We start from the raw sequence: 12,500 nt of genomic DNA, 5'->3' as shown, positions 1-12,500 counted from the left end.
AGGCATTAGAATACAAATGAGTTGAATGCTTGTGAATTGTGGAATATGGAAGATTGATGACTCATAAAAGTCTAAGTTGTGTGTTGAATTACCAATTACTGTTGAACCCATTGGGTACACTAGGTATTTTTCTACCATTCCATGACCATGGTCCCTGTCAGTTATCATACCCCATGAGTAGGGGCAGTCTGGCATCATAATTGCACGGTCCGTTTCAGGGTGCGCCAGATAAGATTATTTTAACTACACCCACTAATAAAGGAATCACATTAAATATGTAAATTAATACGTGAATAGATACATAAATAAATGCACAAAGTTTATGTAAATTGACTTCTCCAGCTTTCTCGGAAAGAGCCCTTAATTTTTCTTTACCTTACATATCAGAGGGCCCGGGTGGCGATCGCTACTTTGCCACCTAGGCCAGACTGCGCCTGCCCATGAGGTTGTACTTTCTGAATGTGGCATGAATTATACCTGATTTAATACACCAAAATACACCTAGAGATAAACCTACCATGAAGAGTATGTTCAGTATGAATATAAGCTTTTCTTTATAAGTGAGTTACTCAGCAATGAATAGTAGTATTATCTAAAGCTAAAATTCTCACTGGTCCAGAGAATGAAAAGCAGATGTGCAATTTGCAATAATTAGCCCACTGATAACCCTTAATAATTAATTGGATTCAGAGCCATTTCCACCTAAAAAGTAATTGTTGATTTCCTGACCTGACAACAGACTTACAGAAAATTGTGATTTATTTTGGGAGGCAGAACATTTAATATTATTGCTCTGAGTTGTAGACTACCTAGAGAGAGGATATGGAGTCTATGAAAGGAAAGCAGTCTATTACCATGTGGATAAAGCAAGTCAAATGACAAATATAGATATTGGAAAATGGCATAAAGCTAAAAACACATGCAGAAAAAGAGAAAATAACATTGCAAAGGTGAGGCATGGAGTCTTAGTTACTGCACATGAGTGTTGTGTGCACCTGGCAAACAAGCCACACACCTGTCAGAGTAGCAGCTCAAGTAAGCCTAACGCTCGTATTTTGGGCCACACGATGACGGTGAGGCATCAGGATCCAATTGTTTAGATTTTTTTTTTCTAAAATTATCTTTTCTAAGAATGAAGATTAAGAATGAAATCTAATTAATATTTGGTATGCTATGGATATTCTTTTATGTATTTATGTTTTATTTCATATGAATAGGTTAACCCACTTGTGCTGGGAAAAGTTTGTGTTCACTATAGTATTGTTTTGTGAAATATCTCTGCACATAGATAGGTCCACAAGTACTGAGCTACAAAGAAGTCAGTTAGTAGACCATGTTACCTCACTTGATTTTACCTTTTTCTTTGAGTTTGCGGATAAAACATTTTTTTCACTAATGCTATCAGTGTCGATGCTGTTGTAATTCTTATAGACATTATAATTATTATTACTAACAGCAATATAAGATACTAAAAAATACATCCGGAAATCAAGGAAAAGGGTACAGGGGAGAAAGGTAGTACTCGTAATTGGCTCACTGGTGACTTGGTATTTGTGGAGCCATTTATGTGTAAAGGCAATTAATAAACTAAACTCACTGTGGGCATGGTATATAAGTACATGCCATCCCCAGCAGTATCAGGTTAAGAAACCTAAAAAAATTTAGTGACTGTACTAATATTATTCTTCACATTTCAGCGGCTGCTCATCTGCAATCCTGCAGTTCGAATGAGTGCTGAAGATGCGATGGCTCACTCGTACTTTGCTGATCTCTCCACTTCCATTCGCAATGGTTAGAAGCCATAGAGACAAAGAAACTCCACTGGATAAGTGAACATGGGTGGATATAAGTTTATTACATTATGGAAAGATTATTGTAAAAGAGAACTTTATCTTTATATGAGTAGTTTATAGGAAGACAATAGATTTGTAGATTTTGCAGTTTCAGGGTTGGAAGAAAATTGCCAAAAGACTTTTCTTAATTATGTTTTTATATCGAATGTAATTGAAGATTTTGTTTTGCCTTATTCTTCTTCTTGTTCTGTGTCTTATCCTTTTTCATCCCTTTCTTATTTTATTTTCTTATCAGAGGTTTGAGTTATGAGGTAATGAGAAAATGTATCCCCCCCTCCTGTATCAGGAACTGTGTGCATCTGTGTGTATGATGTTTGGGGCATCTAGTGTGTCTTCTTAATGTCATTCTCATTTTAAACACAACAGAAAATATAACATAAGGGGACAGTCTATCCAACTTGTGGAAAGTATTTTTAGTTTTGGTAATATTGAGACGTATGCATTTTTATAACTTTCAGCCTAATCTACCTGCACTAAGCTTGTTCAGCCTCCCATGAATTTCTAAAGGGTGTTTGACCCCTTTGTCTTTACCCCCTAAAATCAAGAATTTTGTGTTTCTTTCCAAAACTGGTTTTTCTTCAGTGCTCTGGTCATATTTTGTAACGTAAGTCATGTAAGTTTTGAAGCTTGTAAGATTTTGCACGAAGCTTATGCCATTGTCATATACTTTTAGAAATATTTTGGTGTGTAAGAATTATTTTTTCCCTTACAAGCTTTGACTTTCTTCTTTTCTTTCTTTTTTTTGTATATCTGATTACTTTCAACCTTCAAAGAGCTGCCCTGAGCTTGCTAAGCTCCCCCTACCCTGCCTCCTGTTAAAACTGCCTAGAACTTTACCTGTTCAAACCTACCCACCGAAAATCATACATTGTTTTACCAGACAGTGGTTATTACATTGTACTTTGTGTATGAATATATACTCTTATCCCTTTTGCAGACTTAGGACAGCCTACAGACATTTATATATTCCTCTCTAAATATCATGTTTGATATTTTTGTTTTTTCAGTAAACTAGAAAGTAGTTTACAACATAAGAAGTTGCGACTCGGCCCATTTTATAGTAGAATACTGTGGGAAAAGTTCCTCCTTTCCACTTTTTTTTTTTTTTTTTTTTTTTTTCATAAATGCAAAATTATGGAGAGCTATAACATGTAAATTGGAAACAACACCATGGAGGAAACCATGTATTCTAGAATAAAGTGAACCAAATCCTCTCTTCCCATGTCAAAAAATTGCTTCTCATTTCACTTCCGAGCAGAAAGTTACTGTTCTAGCCTAAGTTTTTGTTTTTTCACTGACTTTATTATGATTCAAAAACTAGTGGTGTGACTTTTTCTTTCTTTCTTTCTTGCTTTTTTTGATTACCTGTGGGAATTTCATAAGAATGAAAAGCACAAGCTACATTTACCAGAAAACTAAAAATTAGGAAATAGGTAGACTGTCCCCTTGAGGTCGACTAAATGCAAAAAGTAAGAAGAGGACGAACAAAAAGCATATTGATAATAATATCTATGCTCTAGATATACTCAATGTTGGTGAAATTTATAAAGTCAAAGTTGACTTAGGAAAGTTTCCCGAGAGGCAACTAGATGGGAAAGTTTTACCTCAAATGTTGTTAGCCTCTGTGCTCAAGTAAAAAAAAAATAAAAAAACGTATAGGAATGATTTTAAATGATACATTCTTGTTAGTTGCTGTTACTAATTTGAATATGGTTACATTTGCAGTCAGTTTTCTCTTAATAGCGCAGAACAGTAATCCCATTTTTGAGTCCTTAGTAATTTCCATATAGTAATAACGTCAGTAACAATAATATACGTATTATAAAGGTACCAAATTTCAGTTGATAGAGCATTGATCTCTCAAATATCAGTCCTCATTAATGTCTGACACTCAGCCATGCGTCTCTTACAGGCCCAACCTGCCATTACGAAGCTTTCTATGTAAATCATCCCTTCTATATGCTTTTTTTCGTCAGTTAACTAAGACTTCTGAGGAAAAGGAAAAATATTGATCAAGCATTATTGTGCTAGTACATACCATATTAGCAGGAACCTGATACATCCCAATCTAATCCTTTAATTTTTAAACTTTGATTCATTTTTCGGAATGACAATAATTGCCAATGAGTTAACCGAGTAATAGTAAAAGAAGCGGTCCGCATCGTTTGTCACATTGCAGTATTCCTTTTTGTGTCACTTGCTAAATTTATCACAAAAATCACAGGATTTTAGATTGATTAGCTTTGGATTTGGCGGAAAGGTTCTTTGATGGTGCGTGATTTGGTTGTCCCGATGAACAATGGAATGTTGTTATGTTTCTTTGTTTGTTTGTTTTTTCTAATTCCATAGAATATACATAGTTATACTGTGTACTTATAGGTATATATGTATATATATATGTGCGTGTGTGTGTATATATATATGTGTGTGTATATGTATATATATATATATATATATATATATATATATATATATATATATATATATATATATGTACATACACGCACACTCACACACACATGCGCACACACACACACACACACACACACACACACACACACACACACACACACACACACACACACACACACACACACACACACACACACACACACACACACACACACACACACATGCACATGTACACATCTGCACTCTGTTCATACATTTTTCTCTTTTTTCTCTTTTTTCTTTTTTTCTTTTTTTCATAGATTTACAGTGGGTTGAAGGTTTTGTTCCTTTTAAAACAAGGATTATGAAAGGGAATTTTAGATTTAATAAATCAAAATGTTCTCTTAGGTTATACAGTAATGGCAGGCCTTTCTTGTATAAATACAATTCCATCTGTCATTAAAATTTAAGCATGAAATGATATACTTAGCTTCTCATTTATTCAGTCCATCTTAATGTCAAAATAGGTCACACGTGTTTATATAACCGTTTAGGGATCTGTGAGTATATATTGGCAGCCCTTGAGAATACTGTGTTTTCCTTTTTTTTTATATGGAAGATTTAGCTACATATAGAAATTTGCTAAAATCTATAAAGCAGAAATATCAGATAAGTTTGATACTGGTATGTTCTTACATAGTATTGTATGTATTATGTAAAGTAAATTTAAATGTGACTGTATTACAGTGTAAGAGATTAGTAAGTTTGATAAAAGGGAATTGGGGTTTTAAAGTTATATGTTGGAGTGTGAGGCAATGTGACTAGATAGAAATGTGAGGCCTAGTATATGAAATTACGAGTATTTAATAGTGATTGAGTGAAGTACAAGACTGTGAGATTAGGAGCACTTATTTGAATGAAAATTTTCCTAGATTGGTGGAAAGTGTGATTTTATTAATCAAATGTACACAGAGACGAATTCCCTAACATGCATGAAACATTCTGAACATAGTGGCAAATATAGCGGAAAGATTATTTCTGACTAGATATTGTCTTAGCCTTTTACATTATTTATATGTGGATGAAATGAAGAAGTGTGTGCCAGGAATCAATAGTGTGATGTTTCATTAACAGTGATTAATTGAGATATGCTCATGGTTGGAAATGATTTTTTTTTATCATTATTATTTGATATGGTCAAAATGGCATAAACTCATTAAGTTTTATAGCTTCTGATTTTACAAATTAATGCTGTAGAAACCAGCAAGTGAACAAATTGTACCTAATAGTAAGACAGAAATTGGCTGTTAATCTTTATATTTGTACTGTTAGTAAATGTGTGTAAGTTCTTAAATTTATGTTGAACATCTTTGATGTACAAATGTTAATGGGCACACAAAGAAATATAGCTACAGCTTCAAATACACAAGCTCAAAAACTGACACATAATTGCATACAATCACATTGACGGATGCAGTTGTAGATGTTGACACAGAAGCAGATAAACATACACAAGGGGCCACATTGACAAATAAATAAAATATATTGTGTAGAGTTCATTGAAACATCCTTCAAATCTATTATATCTATTTGAAAAGGAAAAGTGACTGTAAGATAAGGAATTGTCAACATATATTAACTCTTCTCATTCATTGTGTCGACTCAAAGCAGTCACAAGAGACTTTTAGGCCTCTTTCTTCTTCAGTATTTCCTGTTGTGGATAAATATACACCGAAAAACAATTGTGATAATATTATAAAAAAAAAAATAGAGTGCAATATGATCTACTATATTAATCAAACATGTAAAAAGATATGCATGGTTCAGAAGTGTGTTATTGATTATTGTAAGTCAATAGAGTAGATGCCACATCCTCTCCTCCATCTGCTTGCAGTCAGTACCTGTACCATTCCAGCAAAGTATCCATGTTCCAAAAAAATGCCAGCTGTAAAACCCTCATCCACGATCCTGTGTGTGTGCCTGTGTAAAGTAGGTTTCAGGAAATTTTAGTTTGTGTACCTCGATGTTTTAACAGGTTAGATTTAAGATCCAGGTTGATTGTGAAGAGAAAAAAATAAGTTGTGCAACTGCTTACTGAGAATGCTGACAGGCCATCAGTAATTGATATTTTGCCAGTTGTATACTCTGTGATGCAGACTTTCTACTTAAGGCTTTTTCCCCTTTTTGGTATATAGGCTTGTGATTTTCATGTTCTAGTCATTTCAGTACAAACTTTGGAGAAAGTGTTATTTCTTTTCTTTGGTCTTTTACTGTTTACTTATCCAGGGTCTTTCACCGACTTTTCATTCTTTTGGGTTCTTTCAATGGGCATGTCTTTTAACTGTATTAAAAAATAAAACATTTTAGCCTTGGCAGCAGCCAGTAAGTACTAACCACATGGTATAGGCTGGTATATTCAGAGTACTAAGGTATTGTGATGGTTGTATTTTATGATAGTGAGGTGCTTCCTGTTGCAACCGCGGAAAGGACGTAAGCAACAAAGGAGAAAATGGTTGCATTATGTAAGGTATTCTTTTGAGATGTCAGGGTATTATAGCACACAAGTTACAGACATATACAAGTAACTCGCAGTAAGTAAAGATAATTAATACCAGTTACAACTCTGTGTTTTTCCTCATTATCCTTGTAGTTTTACTGACAGTACTCAACATCTTTCAATTCTGTGAAAATGCAATAATCTTGTTAGTTCTTGTCTCCCTTGATCTTATATCAATAATATTCAAAATTTGGTAATGGCCTGTATACAAGTCCATAAGTAGGTAAGTATATAAAATTAGCTGAGAAACATGTGCAGGTGTCATGAATTATTTTTCTCCATTTTTTCCAATTTTTCTTCCTTATTCCATAACTTAATCACCAGGGACGGCCTCTAGTGATGCATAATTTGGCCATACAGACAGCATATAGTGGAGTCATTTCCACACCATGGACGAAGTTTGTTTTATAATTCGGTCTTGATGTCAGTCACATGCCACTTTGAGACACAGCAGACTGAAGCTGACCCAAACATTCATTTTTCTTCATTCTGATATTGAAATACAAGGGGATGGGTAAACGTCAAACCAACTAAATGGGTTAATCATCACTATATCATAAATCAGTTATTTGATACTCATTTCCTTAACTCTGAAGCTGCAAAGTCATTCCACCTGAAATGGCTAATGGCTGTAAGAAATAAATGTGCTAGACATCAATTTCATATAGTACTATGGGAAAGTATAGTAGCAAAATGGGTTAGGGATGAGTTTGTGATTAGGCAAAAGGTAGAGGTTGAACAGTACTAGAGGGTAATATGGTAGCGAGATAGGGAGCTGATGGGGTATAGTATATGGTAAAGGTTGGAAGGGGAAGGAGTTAAGGGAGTAGAGAAAAGTTCACTTGAAAATAATCTTTATTTCCCCTACATTTCTGGTTTGTACTTTCTCTTAGTGTGGTCAGTTGTTCTTAAACCATAATATGTTTAAATTGCTTTCACTTGAATTTCTTATTTATTAATTTATACATTTATTATTTGACCAATTTATTTGTTTAATTTTTAAGAATTAAAGAAAAATATATAAACTTTCAAAAATAATAATAATAAAGATAAACAGGATTCTCAACACCAGAAACTAACCTTTAAAGAACCCACAATTGTTTTTGTGTTTTTTATAGCCTTGCATCATGCCAGGTCAGGAAAGAAAATTCAGAACAAAGTTCGTTCTAAAGACTATTTTATTTTATTTTTCAGTTTGAGCTTCACCCCCAAAATCACACCAACAGTAAAGTAATATTTGGTACCATGAAAAAGCTTGATACTAAAGTAACATTTTTAATGTCAGCCACATTTACATATATGTTAGAAACCATGATTTTTTTAAAATCTAGTTACAGTAAAGCTAAATATATTGCCCATTGAGTAATTAGACGATACTCATTACTGTTCTTTGCTCCTTTTTGTATATATCTCTACAAACAAATATTAACAAAATAGTTAAACTGTTCATATCAAAATACCTCTTCAATAAGATTAACATAAAAAAAATATTATAAAATACAACATAAAAACAATCTTTTTTTTCCACACACACTTCATGATTTAAGCCTTCGAATCCTCACAAAAGAAAGGGAAAGATGGCTTTTCTCTTCAGAGGATAGTCCTTAAATGTTTCCCGATACCATTTGTGATTCATCACTGCAACCTGGACCTGAAATGTATTGGGATAATTCATAAATTAGTAGCATAACAATAATTTCTTCCTCTGTGTTATAATAGACTTCTCCAAATCAACGTCAGAGCATTTATATTTTACCATAATAATATTTACTTCATGTATTCCGTAAAGATCATTCCTCACCTGATTACAAATGACCCAAGTTGTGACAAAAAGCCACTCTGTGTGACGCCAAAGAACAAATGTGATTCCCACGTATACAAGGACCTCTGCAAACATATGTGGGCAAGACAGCAGATCAAACATTCCACCTCTCGGCATCATGTGCTTTTCTTTGGCAGCCTTTCCTGGAAATATATTGTGATTAAGAATTACCATAATCTTAAATAAACACACAAGGAAAACACACATACACACACACTCAAACACAAACACATAGAATTATATAACTAAGAAGGTATGAATGAAAACAAATTCTTATGGTGCAACCAAATATAATTTCATTTTCATTTTTATCAGACTTGTTGATTCATTCTCATTCCCCTCATTTATGCTTTTGTTTCCTTTTCATTCCTTTTCATCTCTTTTCTATTTTTTTCCCCTTTACTTTTTTTTTCTTTTCCTTTATAACAAAAGGGCTAACTAAAAACATACCCTCCACTGATTTACTGAAGAGTAAAATCTCATCTACAGTTAGTTCCCAAATTCCATACAAATTAAAGAAGTCACTTAGAAAAGTTAATGTACCACTAAAATTATTCCCTACTGTTCAAATACTATTGTCCTCATTTATTGCCTGTCATATTATAAGTAAAAGTTTATGCAAACTCACCTGAATTCTTCCTCAGTGAAGCCAATATATTAAGACTGGAGAACTGAAGAACATAACCAGCAAGACACAATATACAACCAATTACATGACACATTTCCACACTGGTAAATGTAGCATCAAACTCTGCAAAATATAGTTCTATACAATATCCATATTTTCTAAAGATCATATTCAATAATATAAACATTCATGTACTAATGTGCTGCATAGATCTGCATAAGCAACAATGTATGAAAGAAAAATACTAATAAAATACATACTTTGGCCATCAAATCCAGGTGCTTCAGCCAAGAGTAGAGTCACAGCACCAAGATAATGCGTATGACCAACAATATAATGGAGAATATTGATGTGGCCTGAGCTGAAAACACTAACAAAGAGGTTCTCATACAGTCGCCGATATATCTGGAGAGCTAGTAAGACCAGTCCTATTGCTGCAGATGTGCTGGTGACTGAAAGAGTTGAAATCTTTATTTTAAATTGTCAACTATATGTGCATATCTTGAAAATAAAAAGCCAATACATAGTCAATATGTTTATATAGCTATTTATAAATATGTATAGAGATATATACACATACATAATGGTTAATAGTTACAAAGCAAAATAAGTGCAAGACATCAAAGGCCATATAGCACTAAAAAAAGTTGTAACTGTGAAAGGGTAAAGAGGGTAGTTAGTTGATGATTAAGTGTGTTGTACATCAAAAGTCTTATAACACTTCAGGAAGGCAAGGATTAACAAGGCTGATAAGATCAAAGTTGTCAAAGGAAGAAGCGTGGCATTCTGCAAGAATGTACATTGGGTAAGGTAAGGATTAGTAAAAGGAGAAAGGTGGTGTACGGGTGATTAGATCACAGTTTCAGGAAAAATGTCAAGAGGGAAAGCAGGGAAGGGGGGGGGGGGATTGTGAAAAACGTTCACGTGTGTATCCAGGGGGAAGCAGAAGGGATCATACAGAAAGAAAGGAGGATGAGACAGTTGAAGCAAGGGGAATGGGATGTGTTGGAAGGGGTGTAGGGGGAACATAAGTAGGAGGAGGATGGATATTGTCAGTTACTTTGAGTGTAGTAGGAATGGGAGCAGACATCTGAGGACAAATGAGGTGTAGGCATGTTATCTTTGGTCATAATTTTATAGTTTTAAATGTCTTTGAGAGTTTCTGAAGTGGAGTTGCTTGGGGAAGTCTGAAAAAACAAAGGTTTTCATATGAACGAGAGAAGAGGGAACAGATGTTTGAAAGATGGAGGGAGAGGTTGATTGAAGAGAGGATGTGGTAGAATATGGGGTCGAACATTTCACTTGTCATGTGCAATGAGTTGGGCAAGGAGGAAGAGGGGTAGATTGGAGTGTCTGGAATAGTGCTTTTGACTTGGAGAGGGAGGGGGTAGAAGTGGGATAAGGAAAAGATACTGAGCAAGATGTAGAAAAATTTTGGGATGGAGAGGGAGGGGCAGAGCGAAGGGCAGCACTGGAGTAGGAAGAAAAGAGACAAAGTTCATCTGCATGCTTCCTGTCTGGCCTCACAGAAAGTGAGGCCAAGATTGAATCTGAGAATTGCCACTAGACTCAAACTTGTAGGCAGGGCAGTCCCTATAAAATACATTATGGGAGCCACGACAATTGGCACATGTGTATGACTGTGCAGAGCAGTTTGATCGATCATGAACAGGTTGGGCACACAGAGGGTAACAGGCTGTGTTTGGCAGGGTGGTCTATACACCATTTCTGACACTGACAAGGGGAAGGTTGCTATGGTCAGACAGAGGGATTCTCAGCCAATATAAACATTAACCCCTACAGTATGGATAACATTACTGTCCCATCATGGAAAAATCTGGGTCTAGGGCCACGTGACCTGAACATGCCATCATCAGACAAAATGGCAGCAGGCTGGGTAACGCGAAATTGCCGTCATGAGCAAAGGCCAGGGTGACGGAAAAGACTTGCCATGAGTGCACAAACCTCTTAGAGTGTTATGTCACTTCCTAGTGTATGAAGCAGGCGAATAGGTCTTCTTCATAATCCGACCAATCCTTGCTGTAAACAAGGCAGTTTGTTAGGGAGGAGAAAGTTCCAGTACAATATTGAGGGAGGGATGAGCTGGGCAGGAATCTTTTCTGGAGCATAAGTAATGACTGGGTGGATGATCTGGCCTTGATTGAGGTGACAGTAGGCACTGAGCAGTAGTAGCACTGTTTAGTCATGGTCAAAGGAGAGTATGGGGTCTGAGGATCTTCATTACTGGCTGTGGTAAGCCTGAAGTATGCTGGGAAGTGAAACCGTCCATTCCTCAGGGTCCCCTCGAGGGGTAGGGGCTAAACAATTAAACGGGGGAATACCAAGCCCATGGTTCCCCCAGGCCACTCATGTCTGGCACAAAGTCCGCCCATCATCCTTTCAACACTGCTCTCACACGCTAGGAAGTGGAGATGAAAAAGAAACGGAAAGGGAAATAAGACTGCAAAATTAGTTGAGTAAAGAGCTTAGGCTTTGAGCAAGGGTGATCCCCAGCACTGGGTCCCAGTCTCTGTCTCCTAGGCCCCCTCACAGCAACAACAGGCATGGGATTGGGGTGATATACATGCAAAAATATATATACTTAATCATTATATTACCTATTCACTCATTAATTGATCTTTTCATTCACCTATCTATTTATCTACTTATTTATTAATCTATTGAAATATATAATTAATAAACAGCTATATATTCTAAACTTTGTAACATGAGAGAAGGAGTGCTTGCCTTGTTGGCTCCCCTCCTTATCACCAGATTTGTAACAGGTGAATTAGCTGTCCTTTTCTTACTATATTCTAATTCCATAAAGATATCAAAGGCATTTTTGTAAAAGAATTCATCTATGGTAAGGGAACAAAATTCACTCACCTGCTGGTTTTCTCTCTGGGGAGGTAAGGACATCAAAAAGTGATTTTTCCCAAGTGGGTAAAGCGCCGCCTTTGATATATAGAAGTCCCATTTGTATTATAGCTGCAGTTACTGCTAAACTTGCAACAACATAGAAGTGGTAGAACCATCTGAAAATGAATACTGTATATATAATACAATAGTGACATTTTACTTACATATTATAAATGATTCTACAAAATAGTACATGAAAATAATAGACTGACAAGACCTATGATACTCTTCATTCATAACATTTCTGCTACAAACTGCACACAGAGAAGTTATCTAACATCAAAATCAGTGCACTATTGGTGGTACCTAGGAACTACCATAGCCAAT

The 12,500-nt window shown here is 35.4% G+C and overlaps 2 protein-coding genes across 2 annotated transcripts in view; one reads left to right on the top strand and one right to left on the bottom strand.

Annotated features, from left to right (window-relative positions):
* LOC113826004 (Cyclin-dependent kinase 5) overlaps window positions 1-2,970 on the top strand; it is a 7,776-nt gene extending 4,806 nt beyond the window's left edge. Inside the window, exon 7 of the mRNA XM_027378871.2 lies at window positions 1,698-2,970. Coding sequence (XP_027234672.1) covers window positions 1,698-1,796 — 99 coding nt within the window. The 3' untranslated portion in view covers window positions 1,797-2,970. The remainder of the gene's footprint in view (window positions 1-1,697) is intronic.
* A 5,092-nt stretch (window positions 2,971-8,062) lies between these two features.
* The window catches only part of LOC113825995 (polyprenal reductase), a 5,501-nt gene continuing 1,063 nt past the window's right edge, over window positions 8,063-12,500 (bottom strand). The window contains exons 2-6 of the mRNA XM_027378862.2: window positions 12,141-12,289; window positions 9,512-9,703; window positions 9,252-9,374; window positions 8,603-8,766; window positions 8,063-8,452 (exon numbers count right to left, since the gene is read on the bottom strand). Of these exons, the coding sequence (XP_027234663.2) occupies window positions 8,360-8,452; window positions 8,603-8,766; window positions 9,252-9,374; window positions 9,512-9,703; window positions 12,141-12,289 (721 nt within the window). The 3' untranslated portion in view covers window positions 8,063-8,359. The remainder of the gene's footprint in view (window positions 8,453-8,602; window positions 8,767-9,251; window positions 9,375-9,511; window positions 9,704-12,140; window positions 12,290-12,500) is intronic.

Source organism: Penaeus vannamei, chromosome 3 (assembly GCF_042767895.1).
Source record: "Penaeus vannamei isolate JL-2024 chromosome 3, ASM4276789v1, whole genome shotgun sequence".
Classification (NCBI taxonomy): domain Eukaryota; kingdom Metazoa; phylum Arthropoda; class Malacostraca; order Decapoda; family Penaeidae; genus Penaeus; species Penaeus vannamei.
Note: the sequence above shows the minus strand (reverse complement) of the source record. Positions and strands in the feature narration are given on the sequence as shown.